Genomic DNA, 25,375 nt, shown 5'->3' on the forward strand with positions numbered 1-25,375 from the left:
GATGATGATGTTGCCGATTTGTACTTCCCAAGCGCTTAGTCCAGTGCTCCGCACACAGTAAGCGCTCAATAAATACAATTGAATGAATGAATGAACGCCGGGGTGGCTCCCAAGGAGATCGGGTTGGACGCAGGCCTTGTCCCGCAGTGGGCTCTTACCATGTGTATTACTCTATATTTATTTATTTATCTTATATTACTCTTTATTTACTTATTTTATTTGTACATGTTTATTCTATTTATTTTATTTTGTTAGTATGTTTTGTTTTGTTGTCTATCTCCCCCTTCTAGACTGTGAACCCACTGTTGGGTAGGGACCGTCTCTCTGTGTTGCCCATTTGTACTTCCCAAGCGCTTAGTCCAGTGCTCTGCACGTAGTAAGCACTCAATAAATACGATTGATGATGATGATGATGTTGCCGATTTGTACTTCCCAAGCGCTTAGTCCAGTGCTCCGCACACAGTAAGCGCTCAATAAATACGATTGAATGAATGAATGAACGCCGGGGTGGCTCCCGAGGAGATCGGGTTGGACGCAGGCCTTGTCCCGCAGTGGGCTCTTACCATGTGTATTACTCTATATTTATTTATTTATCTTATATTACTCTTTATTTACTTATTTTATCTGTACATGCTTATTCTATTTATTTTATTTTGTTAATATGTTTTGTTGTCCGTCTCCCCCTTCTAGACTGTGAACCCACTGTTGGGTAGGGACCGTCTCTCTATGTTGCCCATTTGTACTTCCCAAGCGCTTAGTCCAGTGCTCTGCACGTGGTAAGCGCTCAATAAATACGATTGATGATGATGATGATGTTGCCGATTTGTACTTCCCAAGCGCTTAGTCCAGTGCTCTGCACACAGTAAGTGCTCAATAAATACGATTGAATGAATGAATGAACGCCGGCGTGGCTCCCAAGGAGATCGGGTTGGACGCAGGCCTTGTCCCGCAGTGGGCTCTTACCATGTGTGTTATTCTATTTATTTATTTATCTTATATTACTCTTTATTTACTTATTTTATTTGTACATGTTTATTCTATTTATTTTATTTTGTTAGTATGTTTTGTTTTGTTGTCTATCTCCCCCTTCTAGACTGTGAACCCACTGTTGGGTAGGGACCGTCTCTCTATGTTGCCCATTTGTACTTCCCAAGCGCTTAGTCCAGTGCTCTGCACGTGGTAAGCGCTCAATAAATACGAGTGATGATGATGATGATGTTGCCGATTTGTACTTCCCAAGCGCTTAGTCCAGTGCTCTGCACACAGTAAGTGCTCAATAAATACGATCGAATGAATGAATGAATGACAGAGAGAAGGCCGGCGACAGAGGTGCCACCCGGGACCCCGGGCGTCGGGGAGGGGTGGGCTTCGTCCGATGGGATTTACGGAGCCCTCACCGCGCGCGGAGCGCTGTGCTAAGCGTTGGCTCCGGAGCCGGCCGTGGCGGTGGGTGGGCCCGGCCCTGACGCTGCCCCTTCTTGTCCTCACAGCTGGCCGGAGGGGTCATCTTGGGGGTGGCACTGTGGCTTCGCCATGACAGCCAGACGTCCAGCATCCTGTATCTGCAGCTCGGGGAGAAGTCGGCCCCCAGCGCCTTCTACATGGGTGAGTGGCCGGCATGGTGGGCCAGAACCAACCAATAAATCAATCAGTGCTATTTACTGAGCGCCTCCTGGACACAGGATTTAGTGCCTGTGGAATGGGTAGATTCGATCTCTGTCCTCCAACGACTAATAACAGCGCTTACTATGTGCCAAGCGCTGCTCTAAGCGCCTTCTACATGGGTGAGTGGCGGGCATGGTGGGCCTGGGGTGGGGGGACAGAACCAACCAATCAGTGGTATGTACTGAGCGCCTCCGGGAGACAGGATTTAGTGCCTATGGAATGGGTAGATTCGATCTCTGTCCTCCAACAACTAATAACAGCGCTTACTATGTGCCAAGCACTGCTCTAAGCGCCTTCTACATGGGTGAGTGGCGGGCATGGTGGGCCTGGGGTGGGGGGACAGAACCAACCAATCAGTGGTATGTACTGAGCGCCTCCTGGAGACAGGATTTAGTGCCTATGGAATGGGTAGATTCGATCTCTGTCCTCCAACAACTAATAATAATAATGATGGTAATTATTAAGCGCTTATTATGTGCCAAGCACTGTTCTAAGCACCTTCTACATAGGCGAGTGGCAGGCATGGTGGGCCTGGGGGTGGGACAGAACCAACCAATAATTCAATCAATCAGTGGTATTTATTGAGCGTCTCCTGGACACAGGATTTAGTGCCTGTGGAATGGGTAGGTTCGATCTCTGTCCTCCAACAACTAATAACAGCGCTTACTATGTGCCAAGCACTGCTCTAAGCGCCTTCTACATGGGTGAGTGGCGGGCATGGTGGGCCTCGGGGGGGTGGTTGGGGACAGAACCAACCAATAAATCAATCAGTGGTATTTATTGAGCGCCTCCTGGAGACAGGATTTAGTGCCTATGGAATGGGTAGATTCGATCTCTGTCCTCCAACAACTAATAATAATAATGATGGTAATTATTAAGCGCTTATTGTGTGCCAAGCACTGTTCTAAGCGCCTTCTACATAGGTGAGTGACAGGCATGGTGGGCCCGGGGGTGGGACAGAACCAACCAATAATTCAATCAATCAGTGGTATTTATTGAGCGTCTCCTGGACACAGGATTTAGTGCCTGTGGAATGGGTAGATTCGATCTCTGTCCTCCAACAACTAATAACAGCGCTTACTATGTGCCAGGCACTGCTCTAAGCGCCTTCTACATGGGTGAGTGGCGGGCATGGTGGGCCTCGGGGGGTGGTTGGGGACAGAACCAACCAATAAATCAATCAGTGGTATTTATTGAGCGCCTCCTGGAGACAGGATTTAGTGCCTATGGAATGGGTAGATTCGATCTCTGTCCTCCAACAACTAATAATAATAATGATGGTAATTATTAAGCGCTTATTGTGTGCCAAGCACTGTTCTAAGCACCTTCTACATAGGTGAGTGGCAGGCATGGTGGGCCCGGGGGTGGGACAGAACCAACCAATAATTCAATCAATCAGTGGTATTTATTGAGCGTCTCCTGGACACAGGATTTAGTGCCTATGGAATGGGTAGATTCGATCTCTATCCTCCAACAACTAATAACAGCGCTTACTATGTGCCAAGCACTGCTCTAAGCGCCTTCTACATGGGTGAGTGGCAGGCATGGTGGGCCTGGGGTGGGGGGACAGAACCAACCAATAAATCAATCAGTGGTATTTATTGAGCGCCTCCTGGAGACTGGATTTAGTGCCTATGGAATGGGTAGATTCGATCTCTGTCCTCCAACAACTAATAATAATAATGATGGTAATTATTAAGTGCTTATTATGTGCCAAGCACTGTTCTAAGCACCTTCTACATAGGTGAGTGGCAGGCATGGTGGGCCTGGGGGTGGGACAGAACCAACCAATAATTCAATCAATCAGTGGTATTTATTGAGCGCCTCCTGGAGACAGGATTTAGTGCCTATGGAATGGGTAGATTCGATCTCTGTCCTCCAACAACTAATAACAGCGCTTACTATGTGCCAAGCACTGCTCTAAGCGCCTTCTACATGGGTGAGTGGCAGGCATGGTGGGCCTCGGGGGGTGGTTGGGGACAGAACCAACCAATATATCAATCAGTGGTATTTATTGAGCGCCTCCTGGAGACAGGATTTAGTGCCTATGGAATGGGTAGATTCGATCTCTGTCCTCCAACAACTAATAATAATAATGATGGTAATTATTAAGCGCTTATTGTGTGCCAAGCACTGTTCTAAGCGCCTTCTACATAGGTGAGTGGCAGGCATGGTGGGCCCGGGGGTGGGACAGAACCAACCAATAATTCAATCAATCAGTGGTATTTATTGAGCGCCTCCTGGAGACAGGATTTAGTGCCTATGGAATGGGTAGATTCGATCTCTGTCCTCCAACAACTAATAACAGCGCTTACTATGTGCCAAGCACTGCTCTAAGCACCTTCTACATGGGTGAGTGGCAGACATGGTGGGCCTGGGGTGGGGGGACAGAACCAACCAATCAGTGGTATTTACTGAGCGCCTCCTGGAGACTGGATTTAGTGCCTATGGAATGGGTAGATTCGATCTCTGTCCTCCAACAACTAATAATAATAATGATGGTAATTATTAAGCGCTTATTGTGTGCCAAGCACTGTTCTAAGCACCTTCTACATAGGTGAGTGGCAAGCATGGTGGGCCCGGGGGTGGGACAGAACCAACCAATAATTCAATCCATCAGTGGTATTTATTGAGCGCCTCCTGGAGACAGGATTTAGTGCCTATGGAATGGGTAGATTCGATCTCTGTCCTCCAACAACTAATAACAGCGCTTTCTATGTGCCAAGCACTGCTCTAAGCGCCTTCTACATGGGTGAGTGGCAGGCATGGTGGGCCTGGGGTGGGGGGACAGAACCAACCAATCAGTGGTATGTACTGAGCGCCTCCTGGACACAGGATTTAGTGCCTATGGAATGGGTAGATTTGATCTCTGTCCTCCAACAACTAATAATAATAATGTTGGTAATTGCTAAGCGCTTACTATGTGCCAAGCACTGCTCTAAGCGCCTTCTACATGGGTGAGTGGCAGGCATGGTGGGCCTCGGGCTGGGGGGGACAGAACCAACCAATAAATCAATCAATCAGTGGTATTTACTGAGCGCCTCCTGGAGACAGGATTTAGTGCCTATGGAATGGGTAGATTCGATCTCTGTCCTCCAACAGCTTATAATAATAAAAATAATGTTGGTATTTGTTAAGCGCTTACTATGTGCCAAGCACTGCTCTAAGCGCCTTCTGCATCAGTCAATCAGTCGTATTTATTGAGCGCTTACTGTGCGCAGAGCACTGTGCTAAGTGCTTGGGAATCAATCAATCGATCCATCGTATTTATTGAGCGCTTACTGTGTGCAGAGCACTGTACTAAGCGCTTGGGAAGTCCAAGTTGGCAACATAGAGAGACGGTCCCTACCTAACAGTGGGCTCACAGTCTAGAAGGGGGAGACAGACAACAAAACATAGTAAGCGCTCAATAAATACGATTGAATGAACAATAACAAAATAAATAGAATAAATATGTACAAATAAAATAAATAAATAGAGTAATAAATACATACAAACATCTATACAGGTGCTGTGGGGAATGGGCAGGGAGAGAGGAAAAAGGGGGCTGAGTGTGGGAAGGCCTCCTGGAGGAGGTGAGCTCTCAGTAGGGCCTTGAAGGGAGGAAGAGAGCGAGCTTGGCGGATGTGCGGGGGGTTTATTAAGCTTTATATTTATTAAGTGCTTTATTAAGCACTTACTATGTGCAAAGCACTGTTCTAAGCGCTGGGGAGGATACAGGGTGATGAGATGAGAAGCCGCGTGACTCAGTGGAAAGAGCCCGGGCTTTGGAGTCAGAGGTCATGGGTTCAAATACCAGCTCCTCCAGTTGTCAGCTGGGTGACTTTGGGCAAGTCACTTCACTTCTGTGGGCCTCAGTGACTTCATCTGTAAAATGGGGATGCGCCCCCACGCGGGGCGACCTGATCACCCTGTATCCTCCCCAGCTCTTAGAACAGTGCTTTGCACATAAGTAAGCGCTTAACAAATGCCATTATTATTATCAGGTTGTCCCCCGTGGGGCTCACAGTCTTAATCCCCATTTTTCAGATGAGGGAACTGAGGCACAGAGAAGTTAAGCGCTTAACAAATTTTATTTATTTCATTTGTACATATTTATTCTATTAATTTTACTTTGTTAATTTGTTTTGTTGTGCGTCTCCGCCCTCTAATAATAATAATAATAATCATCATCATCATCAATCGTATTTATTGAGCGCTTACTATGTGCAGAGCACTGTACTAAGCGCTTGGGAAGTACAAGTTGGCAACATATAGAGACAGTCCCTACCCAACAGTGGGCTTACAGTCTAAAAGGGGGAGACAGAGAACAAAACCAAACATACTAACAAAATAAAATAAATAGAATAGATAGGTACAAGTAAAATAAATAGAGTAATAAATCTGTACCAACATATATACATATATACAGGCGCTGTGGGGAAGGGAAGGAGGTAAGATGGGGGGATGGAGAGGGGGAGAGGAAGGAAGGGGCTCAGTGTGGGAAGGCCTCCTGGAGGAGGTGAGCTCTCAGCAGGGCCTTGAAGGGAGGAAGCGAGCTAGCTTGGCGGATGGGCAGAGGGAGGGCAAAATAATAATAATAATAATGGCATTTGTTAAGCGCTTACTATGTGCCAAGCACTGTTCTAAGCGCTGGGGAAGTTACAAGGTGATCAGGTTGTCCCACAGTGGGCTCACAGTCTTTAATCCCCATTTTCCAGATGAGGGAACTGAGGCCCAGAGAAGTTGTGACTTGCCCAAAGTCACACAGCTGACAATTGGCGGAGCCGGAATTTGAACCCATGACCTTTGACTCCAAAGCCCGGGCTCTTTCCACTGAGCCACGCTGCTTCTCTAGACTGTGAGCCCACTGTTGGGTAGGGACCGTCTCTCTATGTTGCCAACTTGTACTTCACAAGCGCTCAGTACAGTGCTCTGCACACAGTAAGCGCTCAATAAATACAATTGACTGATTGATTGATTGTCTGTCTCCCCCTTCTCGACTGTGAGCCCGCCGTTGGGTAGGGACCGTCTCTAGATGTTGCCAACTTGGACTACCCAAGCGCTCAGTACAGTGCTGTGCATCATCATCATCATCAATCGTATTTATTGAGCGCTTACTATGTGCAGAGCACTGGACTAAGCGCTTGGGAAGTACAAATTGGCAACATATATAGAGACAGTCCCTACCCAACAGTGGGCTCACAGCACAGTAGGCGCTCAATGAATACGATTGAATGAATGAATGATTGAATGAATGAATGATTGAATGAATGAATGAATGAATGAATGAATGAAAGGGGCGTTGGTGGGATTTGAACCCGTGACCTTCCGCCTGCCGGGACGGATGGGGGAGGAGCCACGGGGGGGGGAAAAGAAACTGCCGGCCGCGCGCGGCGGGCGCCGCCCCACACTGCGCACGCGCGCCAGGTCCGGCCCCTCCCCCTCCCCCCGAAAAGGACAGGGGGCCCCGCGCCTAGAGAGGCCCAGGGCTGCCAGGTGGGGAGTCTTACGCATGCGCAGTGTCAGCGCTGCGCTGCGCTCCGATGGGGCGTTGGCCACGCCCCTTTAGGCCCCGCCCGGGTGTCCAGGGGGTTGCCAAGAGGGGAGTCTTACGCATGCGCAGTGTCAGAGGCCCGAGGGTTGCCAAGAGGGGAGTCTTACGCCTGCGCAGCGTTAGCGCCCCGCCCCTTTAGGCCCCGCCCAGAGGCCCAGGGGGTTGCCCAGAGGGGAGCCGTACGCATGCGCAGCGTTATCGCCCCGCCCCTTTAGGCCCCGCCCGGAGGCCCAGGGGGTTGCCGCATGCGCAGTCTGAGCCCCGCCCGCAGCGGGTCAGGGGGCTGCCAGTGGACGGGTGGGGGAGGGGCGGACGCGCGCATGCGCAGTCTCAGCGCGCCGCTCCGGGGGCCGTTGGCCCTTCCACCTTCGCCCTCCCACCTCCTGCCTGCATGCATTCATTTATTCATTCATTCATTCATTCATTCATTCATTCAATATTCATTCATCCATTCGTATTTATTCTTATTCATTCTTTCAATAGTATTTATTCTTATTCATTCTTTCAATAGTATTTATTATTATCCAGTCTGTACATATTTGTTACTCCATTTATTTATTTATTGTACTTATACATATCTGTTCTATTTATTTTATTTTGTTAGTATGTTTGGTTTTGTTCTCTGTCTCCCCCTTCTAGACTGTGAGCCCACTGTTGGGTAGGGACCGTCTCTATATGTTGCCAACTTGGACTTCCCAAGCGCTTAGTACAGTGCTCTGCACACAGTAAGCACTCGATAATCATAATGATGGCATTTATTCAGCTTATTATGTACTAAGCGCTGGGGAGGTTACAAGGTGATCAGGTTGTCCCACGGGGGCCTCCCAGTCTTCATCCCCTTTTTACAGATGAGGTGACTGAGGCACAAAGAAGTGAAGTGACTTGCCCATAGTCCCATAGCTGACAGTGGGCGGAGTCGAAATTTGAACCCATGACCTCTGACTCCGAAGCCCGGGCTCTTTCCACTGAGCCACGCTGCTGTGTGCCCGCTGTTGGGTAGGGACCGTCAAGTTGCCAACTTGGACTTCCCAAGCGCTTAGTACAGTGCTTTGCACACAGTAAGCGCTCAATAAATACAATTGAATGAATGAAATACTATTGAATAAATGACCTCTGACCCCCAATCCCAGGATCTTGACACTAAAGCAGGCCACTTGTCCCCTCTCCCAACCTCACGTCCTTCATCCCCCGGCGGCCTCCCGGCATCCTGGCTTGACCCTTGACCTTTCACCCCGCCCCTGACTTTGACCCCCATCCCTTAGCCTGCCTCCTCTCATTCATTCATTCATCCAATCGTATTCATTGAGCGCTTACTGTGTGCAGAGCACTGGACTAAACGCTTGGGAAGTACAAGTTCAAGTACAAGAGAAGCAGCGTGGCTCAGTGGAAAGAGCCCGGGCTTTGGAGTCAGAGGTCTTGGGTTCAAATCCCAGCTACGCCAATTGCCAGCTGTGTGACTTTGGGCAAGTCACTTCACTTCTCTGGGTTGGGACTGTCTCTATATGTTGCCAACTTGTACTTCCCAAGCACTTAAATACACAATAAATACGATTGATTGATTGATTCTCTGAGCCTCAGTTATCCTGTCTGTCAAATGGGGATGAAGACTGTGAGCCCCCCGTGGGACAACCTGTTCGCCTTGTATCCTCCCCAGTGCTTAGAACAGTGCTTGGCACCTAGTAAGCGCTTAACAAATACCATCATTATTATTTCCTGGGCCTCAGTTCCCTCATCTGTCAAATGGGGATGAAGACTGTGAGCCCTCCGTGGGACATCCTGATCACCTTGTAACCTCCCCAGCACTTACAACAGTGCTTTGCACATAGTAAGCGCTTAACAAATGCCATCATTATTATTATTATTACAAGTTGGCAACATCTAGAGACGTTCCCTACCCAACAGTGGGCTCACAGTCTAAAAGGGGGAGACGGGGAACAAAACAAAACGTTAACAAAATAAAATAAATAGAATTCATTCATTCATTCAATCATATTTATTGAGCGCTTACTGTGTGCAGAGCATTGTACTAAGTGCTTGGGAAGTACAAGTTGGCAACATAGAGAGATGGTCCCTACCCAACAACAGGCTCACAGGCTAGAAGGGGGAGACAGACGACAAAACAAATTAACAAAATGAAATAAATAGAATTCATTCATTCAATCAACCGTATTTATTGAGCACTTACTATGTGCAGAGCACTGTACTAAGCGCTTGTGAAGTACAAGTTGGCAACATAGAGAGATGGTCCCTCCCCAACAGCGGGCTCACAGTCTAGAAGGGGGAGACAGACAACAAAACAAAACATATTAACAAAATAAAATAAATAGAGTTCATTCGTTCATTTATTGAATCGTATTTATTGAGCGCTTACTGTGTGCAGAGAACTGTACTAAGTGCTTGGGAAGTCCAAGTTGGCAGCATCTAGAGACGGTCCCTACCCAACAACAGGCTCACAGGCTAGAAGGGGGAGACAGACAACAAAACAAATTAACAAAATAAAATAAATAGAATTCATTCATTCAATCGGATTTATTGAGCACTTACTGTGTGCAGAGCACTGTACTAAGCGCTTGTGATGTACAAGTTGGCAACATAGAGAGACGGTCCCTACCCAACAGCGGGCTCACGAACTAGAAGGGGGAGACGGACAACGAAACAAAACATAGTAACAAAATAAAATAAATAGAACAGTAAATATGTCCCGCTTCCCCCCGACCAGGAATCTACATCCTCATCGCCGTCGGGGCCGTGATGATGTTCGTCGGGTTCCTGGGCTGCTTCGGGGCCATCCAGGAGTCGCAATGCCTGCTGGGCACGGTAAGTTGCTACATAATAATAATAATAATAATAATAATAATAATAATAATAATAATAATGGCATTTGTTAAGCGCTTACTATGTGCGAATGTGTAATAAGAGAAGCAGCGTGGCTCAGTGGAAAGAGCCCGGGCTTTGGAGTCAGAGGTCATCGGTTCAAATCCCGTCTCTGCCCGTTGTCAGCTGTGTGACTCTGGGCAAGTCACTTCACTTCTCCAGCGCTTAGAACAGTGCTTTGCACATAGTAAGCGCTTAACAAATACCACCATTATTATCATTATTATTCTCTGGGCCTCAGTTCCCTCATCTGCAAATGGGGTTGTAGACTCTGAGCCCCCCGGGGGACAACCTGATCACCTTGTAACCTCCCCAGAGCTTAGAACAGTGCTTTGCACAAAGTAAGCGCTTAATAAATGCCATTATTATTATTTGGAGTCAGAGGTCATGGGTTCAAATCCCAGCTTCCCCACTTGTCAGCTGGGTGACTTTGGGCCAGTCACTTCCCTTCTCTGGGCCTCAGTTCCCTCCTCCGTCAAATGGGGATGAAGACAGTGAGACCCTGTGGGACAACCTGATCACCTTGTAACCTCCCCAGTGCTTAGAACAGTGCTTTGCACATAGTAAGCACTTAATAAATGCCATTATTATTGTTATTATTATTATTATTATTTGGATTCAGAGGTCATGGGTTCAAATCCCGGCTTCCCCACTTGTCAGCTGGGTGACTTTGGGCCAGTCACTTCCCTTCTCTGCGCCTCAGTTCCCTCATCCGTCAAATGGGGGTGAAGACTGTGAGCCCCCCGTGGGACAACCTGATCACCTTGTAACCTCCCCTGCGCTTGGAACAGTGCTTTGCACATAGTAAGCGCTTAATAAATGCCATTATTATTATTATTATTTGGAGTCAGAGGTCATGGGTTCAAATCCCTCAGTGCTCTGCACACAGTAAGCACTCAGTAAATACGATTGATTGATTGAAATCCCGGCTTCCCCACTTGTCAGCTGGGTGACTTTGGGCCAGTCACTTCCCTTCTCTGAGCCTCAGTTCCCTCATCCGTCAAATGGGGGTGGAGACTGTGAGCCCCCCGTGGGACAACCTGATCACCTTGGAACCTCCCCAGCGCTTAGAACAGTGCTTGGCACATAGTAAGCGCTCAACAACTTGTATCTGTAAAACGGGGATGAAGATTGTGAGCCCCCCGTGGGACAACCTGATCACCTTGTAACCTCCCCAGCGCTTAGAACAGTGCTTGGCACAGAGTAAGCGCTTACTTGTACTTGTAAAACGGGGATCAATCAATCAATCGTATTTATTGAGCGCTTACTGTGTGCAGAGCACTGGACTAAGCGCTTGGGAAGTCCAAGTCGGCAACACATAGAGACGGTCCCTACCCAACAGCGGGCTCACAGTCTAGAAGGGGAAGACAGACAACAAAACCAAACCTACTAACAAAATAAAATAAACAGAATAGATATGGACAAGTAAAATCAATAAATAGAGTAATAAATCTGTACAAATATATATATACATATATACAGGTGCTGTGGGGAAGGGAAGGAGGGAAGATGGGGGGGATGGAGAGGGGGACGAGGGGATGAAGATTGTGAGCCCCCCGTGGGACAACCTGATCACCTTGTATCCTCCCCAGCGCTTAGAACAGTGCTTGGCACATAGTAAGCGCTTAGTAAATGCCATCACTATTTTTATTACTTCCCGAGCGCTTAGTCCAGCGCTCTGCACACAGTAAGCGCTCAATAAATACGATTGAATGAATGAACGAATACCATCATTATTATTATCCCCAGTTCTTCACGGCGGGGGATGGAGAGGGGGACGAGGGGATGAAGACTGTGAGCCCCCCTTGGGACAACCTGATCACCTTGTAACCTCCCCAGCGCTTAGAACAGTGCTTGGCACATAGTAAGCGCTTAGTAAATGCCATCACTATTTTTATTACTTCCCGAGCGCTTAGTCCAGCGCTCTGCACACAGTAAGCGCTCAATAAATACGATTGAATGAATGAACGAATACCATCATTATTATTATCCCCAGTTCTTCACGGGGGGGGATGGAGAGGGGGACGAGGGGATGAAGACTGTGAGCCCCCCTTGGGACAACCTGATCACCTTGTAACCTCCCCAGCGCTTAGAACAGTGCTTGGCACATAGTAAGCGCTTAGTAAATGCCGTCACTATTATCATTACTTCCCGAGCGCTTAGTCCAGCGCTCTGCACACAGTAAGCGCTCAATAAATACGATTGAATGAATGAACGAATACCATCATTATTATTATCCCCAGTTCTTCACGGGGGGGATGGAGAGGGGGACGAGGGGATGAAGACTGTGAGCCCCCCTTGGGACAACCTGATCACCTTGTATCCTCCCCAGCGCTTAGAACAGTGCTTGGCACATAGTAAGCGCTTAGTAAATGCCGTCACTATTATCATTACTTCCCGAGCGCTTAGTCCAGCGCTCTGCACACAGTAAGCGCTCAATAAATACGATTGAATGAATGAACGAATACCATCATTATTATTATCCCCAGTTCTTCACGGCGGGGGATGGAGAGGGGGACGAGGGGATGAAGACTGTGAGCCCCCCTTGGGACAACCTGATCACCTTGTAACCTCCCCAGCACTTAGAACAGTGCTTGGCACATAGTAAGCGCTTAGTAAATGCCGTCACTATTATCATTACTTCCCGAGCGCTTAGTCCAGCGCTCTGCACACAGTAAGCGCTCAATAAATATGATTGAATGAATGAACGAATACCATCATTATTATTATCCCCAGTTCTTCACGGGGGGGATGGAGAGGGGGACGAGGGGATGAAGACTGTGAGCCCCCCTTGGGACAACCTGATCACCTTGTAACCTCCCCAGCGCTTAGAACAGTGCTTGGCACATAGTAAGCGCTTAGTAAATGCCGTCACTATTATTATTACTTCCCGAGCGCTTAGTCCAGCGCTCTGCACACAGTAAGCGCTCAATAAATACGATTGAATGAATGAACGAATACCATCATTATTATTATCCCCAGTTCTTCACGGGGGGGGGATGGAGAGGGGGACGAGGGGATGAAGACTGTGAGCCCCCCTTGGGACAGCCTGATCACCTTGTATCCTCCCCAGCGCTTAGAACAGTGCTTGGCACATAGTAAGCGCTTAGTAAATGCCGTCACTATTATTATTACTTCCCGAGCGCTTAGTCCAGCGCTCTGCACACAGTAAGCGCTCAATAAATACGATTGAATGAATGAACGAATACCATCATTATTATTATCCCCAGTTCTTCACGGGGGGGATGGAGAGGGGGACGAGGGGATGAAGACTGTGAGCCCCCCTTGGGACAACCTGATCACCTTGTAACCTCCCCAGCGCTTAGAACAGTGCTTGGCACATAGTAAGCGCTTAGTAAATGCCGTCACTATTATCATTACTTCCCGAGCGCTTAATCCAGCGCTCTGCACACAGTAAGCGCTCAATAAATACGATTGAATGAATGAACGAATACCATCATTATTATTATCCCCAGTTCTTCACGTGTCTGGTGATCCTGTTCGCCTGTGAGGTGGCCGCGGGGATTTGGGGCTTCGTCAACAAGGACCAGGTAAGACCCCCCCCCCCCGCCCACCCCGGGACACCCCCCTTAACCCCCGCACTGACCTCTGACCCCTGACCCCTGACCCCCCCAGATCGCCAAGGACGTGAAGCAGTTCTACGACCAGGCGCTGACCCAGGCCGTGATGGAGGAGGACACCACCAACGCCAAAGCCGTCGTCAAGACCTTCCACGAGACGGTACCGGCCCCGCCGCCCTCCCCGGGCCTCGGTTTCCCCACCCGGGGGAGGGAATCATCACAGCGGCGGTATTTGCTGAGCGCTCACTACGTGCCGAGCACCTTTCTGAGCGCTGGACCAGATTGAATGCGACTGAATGAACGAATGTTTATCAATAAGTACGACAGAATGAAGGGATGAACCAACTTGTACGTCCCAAGCGCTTAGTCCAGTGCTCTGCACACGGGAAGGGCTCAATAAATACGACTGGATGAATGAATGAATCTTTATTAATAAGTACGACAGAATTCATTCATTCATTCAATGGTATTTATTGAGCGCTTACTGTGTGCAGAGCGCTGTACTAAGCGCTTGGGAAGTCCAAGTTGGCAACATATAGAGACGGTCCCTACCCTACAATATATTTGTATATGTACAATATATACATGTACATATATACATATACATTGTACAATATATATATATGTACAATATTTGTACATATTTATTACTCTTTTTATTTATTTATTTATTTTACTTGTACATATTTATTAGACTGTGAGCCCACTGTTGGGTAGGGACTGTCTCTATATGTTGCCAATTTGTACTTCCCAAGCGCTTAGTACAGTGCTGTGCACATAGTAAGCGCTCAATAAATACGATTGATGATGATATCTATTCTGTTTATTTTATTTTGTTAGTATGTTTGGTTTTGTTCTCTGTCTCCCCCCTTTTAGACTGTGAGCCCACTGTTGGGTAGGGACCGTCTCTATATGTTGCCAATTTGTACTTCCCAAGCGCTTAGTACAGTGCTCTGCACATAGTAAGCGCTCAATAAATACAGTTGATGATGATGATGATGATGATGGAGGGGGCGGGGGGGGGGGGGGCGGCGACGCGATAAGACCAGACCCCTGTCATCATCATCATCATCATCAATCGTATTTATTGAGCGCTTACTGTGTGCAGAGCACTGTACTAAGCGCTTGGGAAGGACAAGTTGGCAACATATAGAGACGGTCCCTACCCGACAGTGGGCTCACAGTCTACTGCACACAGTAAGCGCTCAGTAAATACGATTGATTGATTGATTTTCTGTTGGACACCCACGACGAGGGGCCGGGCTCTTGTGGATGTGTGAGGCTGGCGTTCATTCATTCAATCGTATTTATTGAGCGCTTACTGTGTGTAGAGCACTGGACTAAGCGCTTGGGAAATCCAAGTCGGCAACAGATAGAGACGGTCCCTATTCATTCATTCTATTCATTCATTCATTTATTCTATTTATTTTATTTTGTTAGTATGTTTGGTTTTGTTCTCTGTCTCCCCCTTTCAGACTGTGACCCCACTGTTGGGTAGGGACTGTCTCTATATGTTGCCAACTTGGACTTCCCAAGCGCTTAGTACAGTGCTCTGCACACAGTAAGTGCTCAATAAATACAATTGATTGTGTATATATTGTGTATATATACATGTATATATATATATATACATGTATATATATATACATATATATACATACATATATACATCAATCAATCAATCAATCAATCGTATTTATTGAGCGCTTACTATGTGCAGAGCACTGTACTAAGCGCTTGGGAAGTACAAATTGGCATCACATAGAGACAGTCCCTACCCGATAGTGGGCTCACAGTCTAAAAGGGGGAGACAGAGAACAGAACCAAACATACCAACAAAATAAAATAAGTAGGATAGAAATGTACAAGTAAAATAAATAAATAAATAAATAAACAGAGTAATAAATATGTACAACCATATATACATATATACAGGTGCTGTGGGGAGGGGAAGGCGGTAAGGCGGGGGGATGGAGAGGGGGACGAGGGGGAGAGGAAAGAAGGGGCTCAATCTGGGAAGGCCTCCTGGAGGAGGTGAGCTCTCAGCAGGGCCTTGAAGGGAGGAAGAGAGCTAGCTTGGCGGATGGGCAGAGGGAGGGCATTCCAGGCCCGGGGGATGACGTGGGCCGGGGGTCGATGGCGGGACAGGCGAGAGCGAGGTACAGTGAGGAGATTAGTGGTGGAGGAGCGGAGGGTGCGGGCTGGGCAGTAGAAGGAGAGAAGGGAGGTGAGGTAGGAGGGGGCGAGGGGATGGACAGCCTTGAAGCCCAGGGTGAGGAGTTTCTGCCTGATGCGCAGATTGATCGGTAGCCATTGGAGGTTTTTGAGGAGGGGAGTGATATGTCCAGAGCGTTTCTGGACAAAGATAATCCGGGCAGCAGCATGAAGTATGGATTGAAGTGGAGAGAGACACGAGGATGGGAGATCAGAGAGAAGGCTAGTGCAGTAGTCCAGACGGGATAGGATGAGAGCTTCAACGAGCAGGGGAGCGGTTGGGATGGAGAGGAAAGGGCGGATCTTGGCAATGTTGCGGAGCTGAGACCGGCAGGTTTTGGTGACGGCTTGGATGTGAGGGGTGAATGAGAGAGCGGAGTCGAGGATGACACCAAGGTTGCGGGCTTGTGAGACGGGAAGGATGGTAGTGCCGTCAACAGAGATGGGAAAGTCAGGGAGAGGACAAAGTTTGGGAGGGAAGACAAGGAGCTCAGTCTTCGACATGTTGAGCTTTAGGTGGCGGGCGGACATCCAGATGGAGATGTCCTGAAGGCAGGAGGAGATGCGAGCCTGGAGGGAGGGGGAGAGAGCAGGGGCAGAGATGTAGATCTGGGTGTCATCAGCGTAGAGGTGATAGTTGAAGCCGTGGGAGCGATATATGTACATGTATATATGTACATATATACATGTATATATGTATATATACATGTATATATACACAATCAATCGTATTTATTGAGCACTTACTGTGTGCAGAGCACTGTACTAAGCGCTTGGGAAGTACAACTTGGTTCATCCCTTCCTTCATTCTGTCGTACTTATTAATAAAGATTCATTCATTCATTCAATAGTATTTATTGAGCACTTACTGTGTGCAGAGCACTGGACTAAGCGCTTGGGAAGTAGAAGTTGGTTCATTCCTTCATTCTGTCGTACTTTTATTAATAAATGTTCATTCATTCATTCAATCGCATTTATTGAGCGCTTACTGTGTGCAGAGCACTGGACTAAGCGCTTGGGATGTACAAGTTGGTCCATTCCTTTCTTCATTCTGTCATACTTATTAATAAAGATTCATTCATTCATTCAAGCGTATTTATTGAGCGCTTACTGTGTGCAGAGCACTGGACTAAGCGCTTGGGAAGGACAGGTTGGTTCATCCCTCCCTTCATTCTGTCATACTTATTAATAAAGATTCATTCATTCATTCAAGCGTATTTATTGAGTGCTTACTGTGTGCAGAGCACTGGACTAAGCGCTTGGGAAGGACAGGTTGGTTCATTCCTTCATTCTGTCGTACTTATTAATAAAGATTCATCCATTCATTCAGTTGTATTTATTGAGCGCTTGCTGTGTGCAGAGCACTGGACTAAGCGCTTGGGAAGGACAGTTTGGTTCATTCCTTCCTTCATTCTGTCGTACTTATTGATAAAGATTCATTCATTCATTCATTCAATCGTATTGAGCGCTTGCTGTGTGCAGAGCACTGGACTAAGCGCTTGGGAAGGACAGTTTGGTTCATTCCTTCCTTCATTCTGTCGTACTTATTGATAAAGATTCATTCATTCATTCATTCAATCGTATTGAGCGCTTACTGTGCGCAGAGCACTGGACTAAGCGCTTGGGAAGGACAATTTGGTTCATTCCTTCATTCTGTCATACTTCTTATTAATAAAGATTCATTCATTCATTCCATCGTATTTATTGAGTGCTTACTGTGTGCAGAGCACTGTACTAAGCGCTTGGGAAGTATAAGTCCGTTCATTCCTTCCTTCATTCTGTCGTACTTATTAATAAAGATTCATTCATTCATTCATTCAATCGTATTTATTGAGCGCTTACTGTGTGTAGAGCACCGTACTAAGCACTTGGGAAGTACAAGTTGGCAACATCTAGAGACGGTCCCTACCCAACAACGGGCTCACAGCCGTCATTATTATTATTATTATTATTATTTTTAGAGAAGCAGTGTGGCCCAGTGGAAAGAGCCCAGGCTTGGGAGTCAGAGGTCATGGGTTCGAATCCCTGCTCTGCCATCTGTCAGCTGTGTGACTTTGGGCAAGTCACTTCACTTCTCTGAGCCTCAGTTCCCTCATCTGTAAAATGGGGATGAAGTCTGTGAGCCCCCCGTGGGACAACCTGATCACTTTGTAGCCTCCCCAGTGCTTAGAACAGTGCTTGGCACATAGTAAGCGCTTAACAAATGCCATCATTGTTATTATTCTCTGTGCCTCAGTTCCCTCATCTGTAAAAGGGGGGTGAAGACTGTGAGCCCCCCGTGGGACAACCTGATCACCTTGTATCCATCCCAGCGCTTAGAACAGTGCTTGGCACGTAGTAAGTGCTTAACAAATGCCATCATTATTATTATTGTCTGTGCCTCATCTGTAAAAAGGGGATGAAGACTGTGAGCCCCACGGGGGACAACCTGATCACCTTGTATCCATCCCAGCGCTTAGAACAGTGCTTGGCACATAGTAAGCGCTTAACAAATGCCATCATTATTATTATTGTCTGTGCCTCAGTTCCCTCATCTGTAAAAGCGCTTAGTACAGTGCTCTGCACACAGTAAGCACTCAATAAATACGATTGATGATGATTATATATATGTATATATATATACCTGTATATATATATATGTGTTTGTACATATTTATTACTCTATTTATTTATTTATTTATTTTATTTGTACATATCTATTCTATTTATTTTATTTTGTCAGTATGTTTGGTTTGTTCTCTGTCTCCCCCTTTTAGACTGTGAGCCCGCTGTTGGGTAGGGACTGTCTCTCTATGTTGCCAGTTTGTACTTCCCAAGCGCTTAGTACAGTGCTCTGCACATAGTAAGCGCTCAATAAATACGATTGATGATGACGATGATGATTATTGTCTGTGCCTCATCCGTAAAAGGGGGATGAAGACTGTGAGCCCCCCGTGGGACAACCCGATCACCCTGTATCCATCCCAGCGCTTAATACAGTGCTTGGCACATAGTAAGCGCTTAACAAACGCCCTCATTATTGCTCGTTGTTCTTATTGTTCCAGCTGCACTGCTGCGGAGCGGACGTCCTGAGCACTCTGACCGTCACCCTCACCCAAAAGAACCTGTGCCCCGATGGCAGTGCCAGCTTGGTTCTGTTCACGGTAAGGTCCAACGGCGGGGGTCCCCGCCCCTTGCCCCCCTCGGGCACCCCTGGGGTCCCGCCTTCATCCACTCATTCATTCCATTGGATTTATTGAGCGCCTACTGTGCGCAGAGCGCTGGACTGAGCGCTTGGGAAGGACAAGTCCGTTCATTCCTTCCTTCATTCTGTCGTACGTATTAATAAAGATTCATTCATTCATTCAATCAATCAATCGTATTTATTGAGCGCTTACTGTGTGCAGAGCACTGGACTAAGCGCTTGGGAAGTCCAAGTTGGCAACCTAGAGAGACAGTCCCTGATTCATTCATTCATTCAATGAATCAATCAATCAATCGTATTTATTGAGCGCTTACTGTGTGCAAAGCACTGGACTAAGCGCTTGGGAAGTCCAAGTTGGCAACCTAGAGAGACAGTCCCTGATTCATTCATTCATTCAATGCATCAATCAATCAATCGTATTTATTGAGCGCTTACTGTGTGCAGAGCACTGTACTAAGCGCTTGGGAAGTCCAATTTGGCAACCTAGTGAGACAGTCCCTGATTCGTTCATTCATTCAATGAATCAATCAATCAATCAATCAGTTGTATTTATTGAGCACTTACTGTGTGCAGAGCACTGTACTAAGCGCTTGGGAAGTCCAAGTTGGCAGCCTAGAGAGACGGTCCCCACCCAACAGCGGGCTCACAGTCTAAAATGGGGAGACAGAGAACAAAACCAAACATACAAAATAAAATAAATAGAATAGATAGGTAACTAATGAATCAATGAAGGGGCGAGCCCCGTGACGAGGGAGGGGGGTCCCCGCTTTTTCGGGGAGGGGGCCGGACTGGGAGACGGATCCAAGCGCTTAGTACAGCGCTCTGCACACAGAAAGCGCTCAATAAATACGATTGAATGAATGAATGAATCCAAGGGAGTGGGGGTGTGTGTGTGTGTGTGTGGTGTTCATTCATTCATTCATTGAATCGTATTTATTGAGCGCTGCGTGCCGAGCACTGGACTAAGTGCCCGGGAGAGGACAGTGCTCCCCTCTACTTCAAAACCTTCTTCATTCATTCATTCAGGTGTATTTATTGAGCGCTTACTATGTGCAGAGCACTGGACTAGGCGCCTGGGAGAGGAGGACAGTGCTCCCCTCTACTTCAAAACCTTATTCATTCATTCATTCATTTATTCATTATATTCATTAACATTCATTATATGTTGCCAACTTGTACTTCCCAAGCGCTTAGTCCAGTGCTCTGCACACAGTAAGCGCTCAAGAAATATGATTGAATGAATGAACACACACACACACACACATATATATGTGTGTGTGTGTGTGTGTGTTTGTATATATATATATATATATATATATCCAGGTGCTGTGGGTTCATTCATTCAGGTGTATTTATTGAGCGCTTACTATGTGCGGAGCATTGGACTAAGCACCCAGGAGAGGACAGTGCTCCCCTCTACTTCAAAACCTTCTTCATTCATTCATTCAGGTGTATTTATTGAGCACTTACTATGTGCGGAGCACTGGACTAAGCGCCTGGGAGAGGACAGTGCTCCCCTCGACTTCAAAACCTTCTTCATTCATTCATTCAGGTGTATTTATTGAACGCTTACTATGTGCAGAGCACTGGACTAAGCGCCCAGGAGAGGACAGTGCTCCCCTCTACTTCAAAACCTTCATTCATTCATTCAGGTGTATTTATTGAGTGCTTACTATGTGCGGAGCACTGGACTAAGCGCCCGGGAGAGGACATTGCTCCCCTCTACTTCGAAACCTTCTTCATTCATTCAGGTGTATTTATTGAACGCTTACTATGTGCAGAGCACTGGACTAAGCTCCCAGGAGAGGACACTGCTCCCCTCTACTTCAAAACCTTCTTCATTCATTCATTCAGGTGTATTTATTGAGCGCTTACTATGTGCAGAGCACTGGACTAAACGCCTGGGAGAGGACAGTGCTCCCCTCTTCTTCAAAACCGTATTCATTCATTCATTCAGTTGTATTTATTGAACGCTTACTGTGTGCCAAGCACTGTGCTAAGCGCCTGGGAGAAAACAGTGCTCCCCTCTACTTCAAAACCTTATTCATTCATTCACTCATTCATTCACTCATTCGTATTTATTGAGCACTTACTGTGTGCCAAGCACTGTGCTAAGCGCCTGGGAGAGGGCAATGCTCCCCTCCACTTCAAAACCTTATTCATTTATTCATTCATTCATTCATTCAGTTGTATTTATTGAGCGCTTACTGCATGCAGAGCACTGTACTAAGCACTTGGAAGAGTATAAAGTAACACTAAACAGACCCATTCCCGGCCTGCGAGGAGCTTACAGTCTAGAGGACTGGCTAGATGTGTGTGTGTCCATGCATTCATTCATTCAGTCGCATTTATTGAGCACTTACTGCATGCAGAACGCTGTACTAAGCGCTTGGGAGAGTATAAAGTAACACTAAACAGACCCATTCCCTGCCCGCAATGAGCTGACAGTGCCCATCCTCTAAGGGCCTGGGGTCCGTACCCCCTCCCCATTTCCCCGCCCTCCCCCCTTCCCCCCAGATTGCTGGGGGTCCCCTGTCATGGGTTCAAATCCCGGCTCCCCTACTTGTCAGCTGTGTGACTTTGGGCAAGTCACTTCACTTCTCTGGGCCTCAGTTCCCTCATCTGTAAAATGGGGATGAAGACTGTGAGCCCCCCGTGGGACAACCCGATCACCTTGTAATCTCCCCAGTGCTTAGAACAGTGCTTGGCACATAGTAAGCGCTTAATAAATGCCATCATTATTATCATTATTATTCTCTGGGCCTCAGTTTCCTCATCTGTAAAAATGGGGGTGAAGACTGTGAGCCCCCCGTGGGACAACCTGATCACCTGGTAACCTCCCCAGCACTCAGATCAGTGCTTGGCACATAGTAAGCGCTTAATAAATGCCATCATTATTATTATTATTATTATTCTCTGGGCCTCAGTTCCCTCATCTGTAAAATGGGGATGAAGACTGTGAGCCCCCCGTGGGACAACCCGATCACCTCGTAACCTTCCCAGCGCTTAGAACAGTGTTTGGCACATAGTAAGCGCTTAATAAATGCCATCATTATTATTATTATTATTCTCTGGGCCTCAGTTCCCTCATCTGTAAAAATGGGGGTGAAGACTGTGAGCCCCCCGTGGGACAACCTGATCACCTTGGAACCTCTCCAGTGCTTAGAACAGTGCTTGGCACATAGTAAGCGCTTAATAAACGCTATTATTATTATTATTATTATTATTATGTCCCTTCTCCCCATCCCTCAGAGTAACTGTCACCAGAAAATCGACGAGCTGTTCTCGGGGAAACTGTACCTCATCGGAATCGCCGCCATCGTGGTGGCCGTCATCATGGTGAGTTGGGGGTTGGGGGGCTGTGGGGAACGCCCCCGCCTCACCCGGCCAGAACAGCGGTGGGGCTCAGTGGAAATCAATCAATCAATCGTATTTATTGAGCGCTTACTGTGTGCAGAGCCCGGGCTTGGGAGTCAACGGTCATGGGTTCAAATCCCGGCTCCGCCGCTTGTCAGCTGGGTGGCTTTGGGCAAGTCACTTCACTTCTCTGGGCCTCAGTTCCCTCATCTGGAAAATGGGGATGAAGACTGGGAGCCCCCCGTGGGACAACCTGATCCCCTTGTAACCTCCCCAGTGCTTACAACAGTGCTTGGCACACAGTAAGTGCTCAATAAATACTATTATTATTATTATTATTATTAATCCCCATTTTACAGATGAGGTAACTGAGGCCCAGAGAAGTGAATTGACTTGCCCAAAGTCACCCAGCTGACAAGCGGCGGAGCCGTATTAGAACCCATGACCTCTGACTCCCAAGCCCGGGCTCTTTCCACTGAGCCACACTGCTTCTTTTGACCCCCTCCCAACCCTTCCCCAATCCTCTCTTGCCCCACCCTCAGCCCCCTCTTCAGTCCCCCCTTGCCCACCCCCAGCCCCCTCCCCAGTCTTCCCCTGCCCACCCCCAACCCCCTCCCCAATCTTCCCCTGCCCACCCCCTGGCCCCTCCCCAATCTTCCCCTGCCCACCCCCGGCCCCTCCCCAATCCTCCCTTGCCCACCTCCAACCCCCTTCCCAGTCTTCCCCTGCCCACCCCTCGCCCCTCCCCAGTTTTCCCTTGCCCACCTCTAGCCGTTCCCCAATCTTCCCCTGCCCACCCCCACCCCACCCCAGTCTTTACTTGCCCACCTCCAGCCCCTCCCCATCTTTTCTTGCCCACCGCCAAGCCCCTCCCCAATCTTTCCCTGCCCACCCCCAAGCCCCTCCCCAATCTTTCCCTGCCCACCCCCAAGCCCCTCCCCAATCTTCTCCTGCCCACCCCCAAGCCCCCTCCCCAATCTTCCCTTGCCCACCCCAGCCATTCTCCAATCTTCCCTTGCCCACCCCCAAGCCCCCTCCCCAATCTTCCCTTGCCCACCCCCAGCCCCCTCCCCAATCTTCCCCTGCCCTCCCCAATCCTCCCTTGCCCACCTCCAACCCCCTCCCCAACCTTCCCTTGCCCACCCCTCGCCCCTCCCCAGTATTCCCTTGCCCACCCCTCGCCCCTCCCCAGTATTCCCTTGCCCACCTCTAGCCATTCCCCAATCTTCCCCTGCCCACCCCCTCACCCCTCCCCAGTCTTTACTTGCCCCCCTCCAGCCCCCTCCCCATCTTTTCTTGCCCACCGCCAAGCCCCTCCCCAGTCTTTCCCTGCCCACTGCCAAGCCCCTCCCCAATCTTTCCCTGCCCACCCCCAACCCCCTCCCCAATCTTCCCTTGCCCACCCCTAGCCATTCTCCAATCTTCCCTTGCCCAGCCCCAGCCCCCTCCCCATCTTTCCCTGTCCACCCCCAAGCCCCCTCCCCAATCTTCCCTTGCCCACCCCCTGGCCCCTCCCCAATCCTCCCTTACCCACCTCCAACCCCTTCCCCAATCCTCCCTTGCCCACCCCCTGGCCCCTCCCCAATCTTCCCCTGCCCACCTCCAACCCCGTCCCCAATCTTCCCCTGCCCACCCCCAGGCCCCTCCCCAGTCTTTCCCTGCCCACCCCCCGGCCCCTCCCCAATCCTCCCTTGCCCACCCCCTCTCCCCTCCCCAGCCTTCCCCTGCCCACACCCCCAACCCCATGCCCAGCCCTCCCTCGCCCAGCGTCCCCTTGCCCCCAGTCAGTCAGCCCCCTCCCCAGAGGCGAGGCCGGCGGGCCGGGGGCACGGTGGGGTGGGGGTCCCGGGGAGGGGCTGCTGACGTGTGTCCCCCCCCCCCCCCCCCCATCCCGTGTCCCCCCCCCAGATCTTCGAGATGATCCTGAGTATGGTGCTGTGCTGTGGGATCCGCAACAGCTCGGTGTACTGAGCGCTCGCCGGGGGCCGGCGGGGCCCGGGCCGGCCCGCCCGGGCGTAGAGGATGTCGCCTCACCCCCATCACCAGACCACCCTCAGCCTTCCTACCGGCCTTTTCCGGTCCCCTTTATAGAGAAGCGCCCGCCTGCCCGCCCGCCCGCCCCACCGCGCTGCCCGCCGCGGGCCGGACCCCCGGGCTCGGGCCGTTCGGGCCCAAAACGTCCCGGGGAAGGGGCACGGCGGGGAGAGGACGGGGCCAGGGTGACCGGTGGCCCATCCTCTGGGCCTGGAGGTCCAGGGGAGGAGAGGAGGGTGGGCTCTGAAGGCCTTGAGGAGGGCGGGGGTCTCAATCAATCAATCAATCAATCGATCAATCAATCAATCGTATTTATTGAGCGCCTACTGTGTGCAGAGCACTGTACTAAGCGCTTGGGAAGTACAAGCTGGCAACATATAGAGACGGTCCCTACCCCACAGTCTCTGCCCCCCAAGCCCCCCCCGGCCGCCCCCCCATCATCTCCGGGCCGCCCGGTGCCCTCGCCCCGCTGCGCCCGCTGCCCCCGACCCGGCCCGGGCATCCCCCCCGCTAGCCCCAGCTCGCTGCCTGCCAAATGCCCACCCGCCGGATCCCCGGGTCTGTTGGGGTCGTCTCCCAAGTGGTCCCTGCCAAGGGGGGGGCCTTGGGAGACGCCCCCCTCCCTCCCCAGTGCCCCCCACCCTCGCTGAATACAAACAAAAATTAAAAGTCGTTGGAAACCCAAAGCCGAGCGGATGGTGGTTGTGGCGACGGATGGGGCGGGGGGCGGGAGGGACGGACAACCCCCAACCACCACCGGCCTCCCTCCTGCTCCCAAGGCTTTGCACCCCATCATCGTCCTCGTCATTAATAATCATAACGTTGGTATTTGTTAATAATAATAATAATAACAATGGCATTTGTTAAGCGCTTACTATGTGCAAAGCACTGCTCTAAGCGCTGGAGGAGATCCAAGGAGATCAGGTTGTC

The 25,375-nt window shown here is 49.2% G+C and overlaps 1 protein-coding gene across 1 annotated transcript in view; it reads left to right on the plus strand.

The window, feature by feature from the left end:
* The window catches only part of CD81 (CD81 molecule), a 57,101-nt gene extending 32,348 nt beyond the window's left edge, over positions 1-24,753 (plus strand). The window contains exons 2-8 of the mRNA XM_038764609.1: positions 1,491-1,605; positions 9,921-10,018; positions 13,552-13,626; positions 13,712-13,816; positions 18,915-19,013; positions 22,307-22,393; positions 24,320-24,753. Of these exons, the coding sequence (XP_038620537.1) occupies positions 1,491-1,605; positions 9,921-10,018; positions 13,552-13,626; positions 13,712-13,816; positions 18,915-19,013; positions 22,307-22,393; positions 24,320-24,382 (642 nt within the window). The 3' untranslated portion in view covers positions 24,383-24,753. The remainder of the gene's footprint in view (positions 1-1,490; positions 1,606-9,920; positions 10,019-13,551; positions 13,627-13,711; positions 13,817-18,914; positions 19,014-22,306; positions 22,394-24,319) is intronic.
* Positions 24,754-25,375: the final 622 nt, after the last annotated feature.

The sequence above is a fragment of the Tachyglossus aculeatus genome, chromosome 22, assembly GCF_015852505.1.
Source record: "Tachyglossus aculeatus isolate mTacAcu1 chromosome 22, mTacAcu1.pri, whole genome shotgun sequence".
NCBI classification, from domain to species: Eukaryota; Metazoa; Chordata; class Mammalia; order Monotremata; family Tachyglossidae; genus Tachyglossus; species Tachyglossus aculeatus.